This window comes from Papilio polytes, unplaced genomic scaffold (assembly GCF_000836215.1).
Source record: "Papilio polytes unplaced genomic scaffold, Ppol_1.0 DF824047.1, whole genome shotgun sequence".
NCBI classification, from domain to species: Eukaryota; Metazoa; Arthropoda; class Insecta; order Lepidoptera; family Papilionidae; genus Papilio; species Papilio polytes.
The window spans coordinates 2789858-2801239 of NW_013525157.1; the positions used below are offsets into that span (position 1 = coordinate 2789858).

At 40.3% G+C, this 11382-nt stretch overlaps 1 protein-coding gene across 7 annotated transcripts in view; it reads left to right on the top strand.

The window, feature by feature from the left end:
* Positions 1 to 11174, top strand: part of LOC106100673 (agrin-like) — a 127610-nt gene extending 116436 nt beyond the window's left edge. For 2 of the 7 annotated variants that reach the window (XM_013279635.1, XM_013279637.1), the window contains exons 17-26: positions 4304 to 4507; positions 6061 to 6424; positions 6551 to 6763; positions 6903 to 7297; positions 7373 to 7619; positions 7738 to 7902; positions 8290 to 8486; positions 8894 to 9080; positions 9675 to 10039; positions 10217 to 11173. In XM_013279635.1, coding sequence (XP_013135089.1) covers positions 4304 to 4507; positions 6061 to 6424; positions 6551 to 6763; positions 6903 to 7297; positions 7373 to 7619; positions 7738 to 7902; positions 8290 to 8486; positions 8894 to 9080; positions 9675 to 10039; positions 10217 to 10362 — 2483 coding nt within the window. In that variant the 3' untranslated portion in view covers positions 10363 to 11173. Of the gene's footprint in view, positions 1 to 4303; positions 4508 to 6060; positions 6425 to 6550; positions 6764 to 6902; positions 7298 to 7372; positions 7620 to 7737; positions 7903 to 8289; positions 8487 to 8893; positions 9081 to 9214; positions 9330 to 9674; positions 10040 to 10216 lie in introns of those variants that run through there. The other 5 variants (XR_001225451.1, XM_013279636.1, XM_013279638.1 and 2 more) reach the window with 5 other exon arrangements.
* Positions 11175 to 11382: the final 208 nt, after the last annotated feature.

The window sequence follows — 11382 nt, forward strand, 5'->3', positions numbered from 1 at the left end:
GCACCGACTAAAACCCCACGGTGGTCGCCAATATCGCAAGAAAAAGGGGGGAATGGGATCTCCGTATGGAACACGACCATGTCCCCTTAAGCGTTGAATATTTATTCCCTTCTGGGGGTTGCCCGGGCCCCATATAACACACTTGCAACCAAAAATCCCCTAAGGAGGGGGAGCGTCATTAATGAACGGGCCGGCAAACGGCGCAGCCCCGCGATGTCGTCTTCGCCGATTGGGATCTAATCTTTCCCGCGACCGCTCAGCAGCTTCTTTCTGAGACATTGTTGATTCGCAGAAGGAGACTACTGCCCTCCACTCTGTGTCACCAATAAGCATAGCAGCCACAACCGCTGCTAGAGACAGGTCATCGCCAATCCGTTGTCTCAAGGCTTGCCGCTGTGTGTCCCAAGCTGGACAGACCGCAAGTGTGTGCGAAGCGGAATCACTTTCCCCAACGAGACAATGGAAACATTCGGCAGTTTCTTCGCGTCCAATTTTATGGAGATAGTCTCCAAAGCAGCCGTGGCCAGTCATTATCTGCGTAAGTCGGAAGGAGAGGCTTCCATGTCGTCGTTGCATCCAAGCGTCGAAAATCGGCAGCACTGCTTCGATGACGCGCTTGTGCGCAGTTCGCTCCTCGGAAAGCCTTATGCGCCATGTCTCAAAAGCATTACGCCTTTCTTCCTGCTTGATTATATCGGGCGTCTCGTCCGGTCTTCCCCTGCCTAGGCGGAGGATGCGAATTCGGTCATACACCCTTGCATCCATCTCGGCCAAGATGTCGAACGGAGGTAAGCGAGCCAAGACTGTTGCCGCCTCAAATGAGATCGTGCGATAACCCCTTACGACCCGTATGGCTATTCTCCGTTGTACGCTATATATCTTCGCTCTACACCGGCGGAGTGCAAGTCTTTTAGCCCAAATGGGAGCACCGTATAAGGCTACGGAGCGCACGATGCCTGCGTAGAGTCGTCGTACTTCCTCATCTGGGCCGCCGATATTAGGCAACAATCTATGCAGGGCACCTGCTACCCTTTCAATTCTGGGAACTAACTGCGTGAAGTGTTCCTGAAAATCCCAGCGGCTATCCAGCGTAAGCCCGAGATACTTCATGTACCGTCCTATTCTAACTTCGGTTCCACTTACTCGAACCCATGATTCGGACGGTTCCTTAGTTCGCGGGAGTTTGTGGAACCACATTGCTTCAGTCTTAGTTGGCGTAATGCCTAAACCCAGCTCCTGAATTTTAGCAACAACGACTTCTGCGCCGCGCTCGGCAATTATTTTTGTTTCGTGGAAAGTCTTTCCATTGGCCAACAACAAAGTGTCATCTGCGTAGCAGATGAGGTTAACACCAGCTGGGAGATCGATACCCAGCACGGCATCGTAGGCAAGATTCCAGAGCAAGGGACCTAACACTGAACCCTGAGGAACCCCGCACAGTATCTGTCTTCGGATTGTTCTGCCTTCTCGGTCCGAATATGTTATAAATCTGTTACGCAGGTAGTCGCCGATAATCTCTTGCAAATAAATGGGTAAATTATGGTTTACAAGTCCTCTTTTTATAGCGTCCCAAGGTAAGCTATTAAATGCGTTGGAAATATCTAAGCTTATCGCTAATGCCACGCCGCCCTGGGATATAGCCAGTTCTGCCAATGAGCGGACATGTTTAATCGCGTCTATAGTTGAACGCTGACGTCGGAAGCCAAACTGGCATTCGGCGAGGTCGGGACCAACAAAAGACAGATGCCGATTAATACGGGCGGCAATAATCGTTTCAAATATTTTAGATACCTCATCCAACAGGCAAATAGGTCGATATGCTGAGGGAGAATCTGCGGTTCTGCCTGCTTTCTTCAAAAGGATTAACTGCGCTACCTTCCAAGCCGTTGGGAATACGGTGTTACGGAGACAGTTGCTGAAAAGTTGCCCCAACCTCTCGCCTAGGATGGGACAAATTAAGGCCCACACCCGACTCGCTATTCCATCTGGCCCCGGGGCAGGAGATTGTGTTTTAAAGCGACTTACGGCCTGGTTGACTTCTTGGGTGCTAACCTCCATTTCTTCTCGCCATGTCACCTGTGAAACGTGCTGATAAACAGACGAAGATGGGACTCTTGGGAATAGGGCGTCAATTACACACCTCAGGTAGCCCGGATCTAGTGATTCCGTCAGCGGTGGGGACCTAGGACGGAGCTTACCCATAACCATCCTGTAAGGCCGACCCCACGGGTCTGTGTCGAGGGTTTTTAAGAGATCTTTCCAAGATCGCGTTTTAGCTTCTGAAATTGCTGATTGTAACGCTTTTGTCGCTGATCGATACGATGTGTATAGCCTTTCTACTTCATCTGCGGAAGCTCGACTTCTTCTGCGAGCTCTAGTGTACTGGCGTCGGCTTCGTAGGCATATGGCACGTAATCGCGAAATTTCCGCAGACCACCAATGGACGGCACCTGACTTAGGATTACGACGGCCAGCACGAGGCATAGATGCATCGCAAATGGATGTCATCACGTCGCGGAGCCACGCAGCTTCTCCCTCCGGATCCGTAATGAATCGTTCGATGCGCTGTGGCCAAGTAGCAACGCTGGCGGCCGCGACAAGCATGTCCCGATCTAGCTTTTTCAGACACCAGCGTGGCTTTGGATTAACACGATTACCAGCATTTGTACCGGGACGGTGGACTGAGACGTTAAAGAAAATGTGTCTATGGTCTGATAGAGTAACCACATCTTCAGCGACCCGCCATCCTGACAAAAGACGCATTGCGGAAGGTGTCGCCCATGTAAGGTCAACAATTGACTCCCCCTGCCAACGAACACATGTGCTTACAGATCCCTGGTTTAATAATCGGAGGTCTAGTTCAGCCGACCAGTCCAGTAATGTTCTGCCCTTTGGCTTATCTCTAGGGTTACCCCAAGCTCTGGCATGAGCGTTGAAGTCACCTAGGACGATAACAGGTAGTGGGTGGCAATCCCGAACGCAGGCAGCTAGCGTATCCAAGTAGGCTTTATATTCGGAGAGAGACTTATTTGGAGATATATAACAACCCACGATAGCCAGAGCGCCCCATCGAATCGCCAGCAAACCTGTTCCTTTATGTAGGAGGGAACACATTGGGACGCGCTCTCTCCCACTCCAGTGGATCGCTACAGAACAAGTTAAATCCCCAAACCACTGCGGATGATCCGGCACTGTATAAGGCTCTGCCAGTACTGATAGGGCAACCTGCTGCTCTGCAATGGTCTGCATTAATAATTGCTGCGCGTTGCGGCAGTGGTTCAGATTACCCTGGAGAACTTTTAAGAATTCGAATTTTAAGCTTCCATAGCCTCCACTTCCGAGACCGGGTCTGGCATCGACGCACTGAAAGTAGGGGCCGTTACGCCTGCATAAGCGAAGGATTTGCCTCCTGTCCTGCCGCGTTTTTCCTGAAGAGAGGTACAACTCATACCATAGCGATGGTCCGAAGGTTTACCAAGATCTGAACATAACGGAGAGATTGTAGCCTAAACGGCTAAAAGGATCTTTATGAAATTTGGCACGGATGTAGAGGATAGTCTATAAGAACACATACGCTACTTATTTTTTTTTTAATTTCTCACGGACGGAATCGCGGGCGAAAGCTAGTGCTATGATAAATATATGTAGGTAGGTACTATAATGTCAAAGGGACTGCTTACCTCCCATTACGTCCAGACAAGCCCAAGAGTGGGACGTAAAGAAGCTACTTAAAAGTTGACTATTTACTTTTTAGTTATATTATTCATAGAATGAGAGCTCAAGAAGCTCGGCTTGCCACTTTGTACTGTGGAATAAAACATCTCCCTGCATCATAAAGTATTAAAGCAAAACCGGAGGATGAGTAGGTGGAGATATAATTTTCAAAGCTAACCGTACTTAGAGGTTAATATCTACTATTTTTATAGAGAAATCTTTCTACATTACCAAGAATTTTAAAAATATTGTTCTTCAAAATTGTATTTCCAAAACTAAACTGGTCAAATAAATTCAATATTTTCATAATCATCTGAATACTAAAATTGATATTGTCGATTATGCACATTCAAACTAACATGAGGGAACACGTTTTTCTGTTCTTCGAAATGTTGCATACAGTCCGACAAATTTTATTGGCCCGATGACTGTTTTCCAATGAGAAACAAATGATTGAATAGAAAATGACACGCGATATAAGATGGGTATAGTTGGGTACATTTTTAAACCGACTGGAATTTGTAACTTGCCAGATAAGGTTTTCGCACTATAACATCGTGTGAACACTAAGGTGCAGTAATGACATTAGGTTCGCAAACAGCAACTACGGCGACAGTGAGCGCGGTGAGCGCAGTGGACGGAGAGGGTGCAGTAGGCGCGGTAGGCGCGCTGTTGGGTGACCTGTGTACAGATGATGTGGACTGTGAGGTGCTGCCGGGCGCGTATTGCGCTCGCGGTGGTTGCGTCTGCCGACCCGGGTTCACGCCTACCGTACACAGAAAAGCTTGTATTGGTAAGTGACTACTTTAGTTAGTTGTATTTCTTTGTACGGACGGAAGGAAATTATAAAACTATACAAATTGTATTGCATAAGCAGAGAGCATGTGTTTTGTTGATTGGCAGGGTCCAACATCTATCCTTCGTGTGTACAAAACTGAAACGCATAACATTTTATTCGAATAACTGAATATAAAATGACCACAGAACAATTTCTTACGAGGCGAAAAGTAAAAACCCCTAATTCGAGTTCGTATTGGCAACAATTTATCAGTCTTTTCTTTCGTTATCGACATTTGACCGTATAAATTCCAACTCTCAGTTACAGAATATAGAGATCTTCGGCCATTTGATATCTATCCAAATCCAATTGCTGTCTTGTTTATATTAATTTATTATTTTTTTATGATAAGGGTTAGTTTAAATAATACTGAACTAACACATAAAATTAGTTTCAATTGTTTATTATTGGAAAAAATGTACATGTGTTCGTATACACAAGTTTTAATGAACTCTACATATTTACTAATCAACATGCATTAATGCATATGCACCGAAATGTAATCTGAAGTAATTAACTGAAGGGGCTATGGATATGTAATAGTGCGTAACATTCGAGTGACGCAGTGCGTAGAGGGACGTGCGTAGAACTTCATACACCATGCCCCGGGAATTACGGTCACGTGCGTTTTCCTTTCTCCCTCACTTTCCCTCATATTTTTTATATTTCTTATATTTTTTCTCGCGGCCACATTTTTTTATATCTTAAAGTTTTTTTTTGGTAATTTGATTGCAAAAATCTAGTTCAATAACAAAAATTACAAAGTATTTTGCATGATTGATCTAAAAGAAAATAATTTTAGCATTTTAGCTAAGTCTTTACCAGCTTTTTCTGCTGTTATACACAACTGGTCTACTAAAGACTAAATAACAAACTAATTCCGATTTTGTTTATCAGATTAAGTTAAACATTTAAATAGAAATGCATTTATCAAATATAAATGGCCGTTCTGTGCAATCAAAGCGGATCTATTTCATTCTGGCGTATACTCAAGAAGTTATTTAAACAGAGTCCGTAGTTTGCAGTCACTGGAAATGTACATTCAGCTCAGAGTACAGATGTTAATTATGTTGTGACTATCTCTCAGTATCGCTAATTAATTGTGTCATTGTTTTACTTTCATTTCGTCCATTTTAATGAAGAGACTAAGGTAAACTTTCCTTAACTTTGTCAATTATACGTTTGAGTGATTAATCAAATCATTATTAATGGAGAATAAGATATTTTAGGTCACCTGTATGTCATTATTTCTGTGTAAATGCTATATTTATATGTATAAACAATTTGGTGTTCTATGACTTGCTATTTACACAGACTTATGTGTGATTATGGATGGCTACAAAGATAGGGGAAGTCCGAAGAAAGTATGGATAGATTGTGTGACTTAAAAAGGGAGTAAATTCAGATATCACAGCTGATAGAGATGTATGGAAGAGCAGCACATACTGTGCCGACTCTCCTTAGGGACAAGTTGATGACGATGAATGAATTTAATTATTTACTTCCAGAAGAAGTTACTCAAGACACGACTGAAGAGTATAGCGCATGTTTATCTGAACCTTGTCACAACCTCGGTACATGCGTTGATTTACCCGGCACTACGTATACATGCATCTGTACTAGCCTTTACACCGGTTCCAACTGTGAAACGCTTATCAAAGACGGCTTAACGAGTGCATACATCGAAACTCCCTCGTTCGACGGCTCCTCTTACATTCGATTGAAACCGCTCAAAGCCTACCATAAGTTGAACATCGATATCGAATTTAAAGCCTTCACTGAAAACGGAGTCATATTGTACAATCAACAGAAACCTGATGGTACTGGAGATTTTGTATCACTGGCTTTGGTAAATGGATATTTGGAATTCAGGTAGGTAAAACGTTAAACAAAAATATTTCTCTCATTTCGTAGTAGTTGGAGGATTGTAATCGATGACATGTTATTATTATTATTATTGTTGTAATAAAGTCATGTTGTTTACGTATGTTTGTATAGATACAATCTCGGTAATGGAGCAATCATTTTAACGTCTCTCGAAAAAATCACACTAAATGAATACCATAAAGTATCAGCTAAGCGATATCATCGCGACGGTATTTTATCAGTGGACGGTATGGAAGACGTCGCGGGTCAGTCCAGTGGCAACTTGAAAGCCTTAGATCTAGCCGACGATACGTTCATTGGCAGCGTTCCAACGAACTTTTCCAGGTGAGTCACATTCACATATACCAATGTAGTTACCAATTCTAAGTAGAAATTCTGTTTTCATCGCGAAAGTAATCAGATCGACGTTATTAATTACTTCCTTTCAACGTACAGTCATAAAGTAATGAATGCCTTTATTCAGGGTCTTCGATAATATCGGCACCCGAGCCGGCTTTGTCGGCTGCGTGAAATACTTGAGAATAATACGTCATCAAGTGACAAAGAAATTGGGCCGACCGGACTCATTAGTCCTGTCTATAGAAAACGTAAGGGAGTGCCAACCTAACCCTTGTATGAGTATGCCGTGTAAGAACGAAGCTACGTGTAAGCCAACGGACGGATCGGCGATTGAATATACATGTATCTGCCCTATCGGATTTCAAGGAGCCAATTGTGACGAGAGATTAGATCCGTGCGAGTCGAATCCCTGCGGACACGACGAGGGCCTATTGTGCGACATCTCTCCCGACGGCGGACACGTCTGTCGCTGTTTGTTTGGAGGCGAAATAGGATCTAATGGAAATACTTGCAGCAACGGTATGTAATATTCCATTTACATCCTTATGTAATAAATATCATTCTCTTGTTATATAAAGAAGAAATTAATTTCAGACGTCAGCGTAGTACAGGAAACTTGGTCGCCCCAGTTTAATGGGACGAGCTACATAGAATTATTGCCGCTCGAAGGCTTGGGCAAAGCGTTCCGAATTGAAATTTGGTTTTTAACGAACCGATTCTCCGGAATGCTGTTCTACACGGGCCAGTCTAATAAAGCCAAGGGGGATTTTATTGCGATTAACTTGGTTAATGGCTACCTACAGTTTAGATATAATTTAGGCAGCGGGATCGCTAATATCACGTAAGTATAATATCAAACACGTGTATATAACGTATTCAAGTTAACTACAAAAATGTCTTTACCGTTTCCCTTTTTGTAACCTAATTAATTTTTGTTTACGAGTTTGCTTTCTACTTAGGTCGCCAGTGCCGATCACGAAAGGTCGGTGGCATCGTGCACGAATCACACGGATGGGTCGGCACGGTAGCCTGCAGCTCGATCACCATCCAACTCAGAGGGGCCACTCAGCACCGCCACTTACTAACCTTGAACTCACTCTACCACTGTTCATTGGCTCTTTGCCGTAAGTATACTTAACTTAAAAAGACAAATTTTGTAGGGTTTTTTTTTCAATTATGTTGTTCATTTCTTTTCAGTTTGCTCTTTGCAAAACAACTGACATTGTTTTATGATCAATGATTTTGACTACTTTTGATTGAAGAAAGAAAGCAATGAATCGGTTTTGTAATGTCCTAAATCTTAAAGTATAAAAACAATCTTAGTACATGAAGGTTTAATTAAAATCAACAAACCAGATTCGTTCATCATCCCTTTTATTATGCATAAAATATGAGCCACATTTTATAAGTTTTTTACATTAAAATTCCCTCTCAAAGGGTTGAAGCGCACTTAGGAAGTCATCAATCTTATTCCTACCGCAAAGATATTTGAATCTGAGCCCCTTTTTCAGAGCATACATCCGTCCGCATAAAATGTCTGGAGTGACCAGCAGTTTTATAGGCGCTGTGCAACAGGTCTTTGTGAACGGCAGCCCTCTAGTATTGTATAATGCTGATACAGCGAAATGCGCACTTGTACAAGATGAGTATAGGCTGCCTTGTGCTACGAGCGGGGTTACCAAATATATTGGACCACCTTGCGGCGATGGTACGTAGTTTTAATTAGATACGCAAGTAATACAATGATAAATATTAACTCTTCTATACTAATATTATAAAGAAGAAAGATTTGTATTTTTGTATATAAATAACACAAAAACTACTGGGCCGAATTTAAAAGTTCTTTCACCGTTAGAAAAGTGAATATCAGTGATTGAACATGGGTATTTTTGTCATTTCTATTTCACTAGGACGAAGTCGTGAGAAACATCTAGTTACTAATAATTCTATTGTCTAGATTCTCATTTAAAACTGTAATATTTTTCAAAGATTCTAAACTTTTTCCATCTGTATTCATTAAACTTCTAGTTTTAGTATAGAATCGTTACTAGTGCGTTAAGCGTATTTTACATGTTTACATTGAAACTAAAATGTGTTCAAAATAAATGAAATTAGGTCTGACTCCGTGCAAGAACAATGGATCCTGCATTCCATTATTAAATGAGTACAAGTGCATTTGCCGCGACGGATACCACGGCAGGAATTGCGAGCTGCAATTAAAAGTAGAGATGCTAAATGACGGTGCGCCTATTAAGTTCGACGGGAACAATTATTATTCGTACAGAAGTAAAGGTAGCCGCAGGTGAGATAAGTTCATAATTACACTTCCACGACACTTTGATAAATTATAACAATTCTAAATCTTGATAAATTACTAGCTGTATTTAATCATGACCATATAACATTTCTTATTAACATTATCCTCTATATTTCTAGCTTACGAACTAACAAAGACGTTGGTGAAGGATATGATATAAGATAACATAAAAAGGACGAATCCAGATATTATTTTAACTATAATTTTTAACACCAGTGCTGTAAATTAGATTAGGTAAATGTTCAAACTTAATCATAACTATAACTAATTTTAACAATCGTCAATTTAGCACGTGTGCACAATATGGAAACACGTTCAAATTGCAAAGCACTCGCCTACATATGTTTCACCACCCCGAATACACCTCTGTTTGTACAATGAACACCAAAGTTAGACTGTTCGTTAGCCTCGTTACATTATTTGATCGTGTAAACTTTTCTGTACACTGTACTAGCGTACGTTTTACCGTCATCAGTCACAGATGCTAGAATATTGTGCACACGTGATACTTATTTTGTATCCTAAATTGTCATTGATTTTTATGACACTGTGGATTTTTAATTTATTACATTATTTTAGGAACCGTGATATTCGCGGTATTAGATACGAAATAAAGTTCCGAACTTATAATGACTCAGGACTTTTATTATGGCGGCGTAAAATAGGGATTCGACCGCGTGATTTTATCGGCCTTGGACTTATTGGGGGACGATTGCAACTAATTTACACGGATACTGATATCAAGGAGGTGAATTTGGCATCTCAAGAGGACTGGTTCCAATCTATCGAATCTAAAGTGAGGGTAGATGATGGGTTATGGCACACGGCAACGGTGAGACGAAGAAAGCGTCTGGCAATGTTGCAAGTTGATGACGCTTCCCCTGTGAGAGGGTATTCACAGTCATTGTTGGTGCCCTCGAAAGCCAACCCTAAGCTATGGATAGGTATGAAGTTTTGTCTATATTTCTAGTCTATGTTTCAGTAAACTAATCTTTTTTTGACTTGGAAAGCAACATCAATATCCTTTCTATATTTTTAGATGTCAACAAAATTTCCAACCCTGTAACAGTGAAGGTGCGATTTAATGGTTGTGTTTATTTTTTTTTTATTTCATTTCCAAGGAGGATCTCCATCCCTACCGCTAGGGTTGCCAGTCGCGCTGTACACAGGTCTACGAGGATGTGTTGCAAGCATTAAATCCGGCGGAAGATATTTAAACCTACAAAATCCTATACGACCGATAACGAAAGTTAGGCATTGTGATTAGCATGAAATATTTCTTTTTACATTTTCTAAATAGACCTTTACTATGTTTTTATAAAACATTTAAAATTGGATATTATAATGTGTTATTTTCCATAAATCGTGTCAAAATTCTGTATCATAAATAACGTTTTATTTACCTTTACTTTATTTTAAATCTATTTTTTTGTATCTTTTTGTTATTTCTGTGAAAAGTTTCGTAACAAATCATACTTAACGGACAATACTTTTAACCACTATATCTTCGGACATAGATTTTTCATAATTTAGCCTTACCCTCCCAATTTTATAGAACAAAGAGATTATTCATATCTTTAACCAAAAGAGATTGTTGCCATATTACGTTATGTTATAGTTTTAGTTGTATATATAGATTTTGTATTGCTTTAACCATATGTAATCGGTGCTGAGATCGCACGACACGGATTATTCAAAGGAAAATTTCAGACATTCTTGTACAGATACATAAATCTAGCTACACACGTTTAATTTTATCTGAATAATCTGACTGTTCAGATAAAACTGAGCGTGTGTTGAGGGCTTAAGACAGTATGTATTACGTGTTAATTAGGCCGTTATAATTAAGCGTAGAAATGGTTGCTATCTGATAGTTCCCTAATATAAGCAGAATCATGATAATAATATTATAATAAATGTTTATATTATCATATTTTATTAATGTCCAACACATTAAATTATTAATAATTGTGCTTTAATAGGAACATTCCATGTTAAGTTTATAATAACATTTTCTTACGTATTACAAAAACATTCCCCCAGTTAAATCTACGAGTTTTTGAATATTTTATTTCTATGATGTAATTTCTTATATTTATATTGTAGTATTTTTGTGTGATGATATTTATGATAAGAATGATTGTTTTATAATTTGAAGTGCCATAGTTATATCTTAATACTGTGCATTTTATTTTTAAGAAGTAAATAAGTGTATAACATTAATTAACGATTTTTTTTCGACAATGAAAATGGTATAAAAATTGTTAATTAAAAGTAATGGATTTGA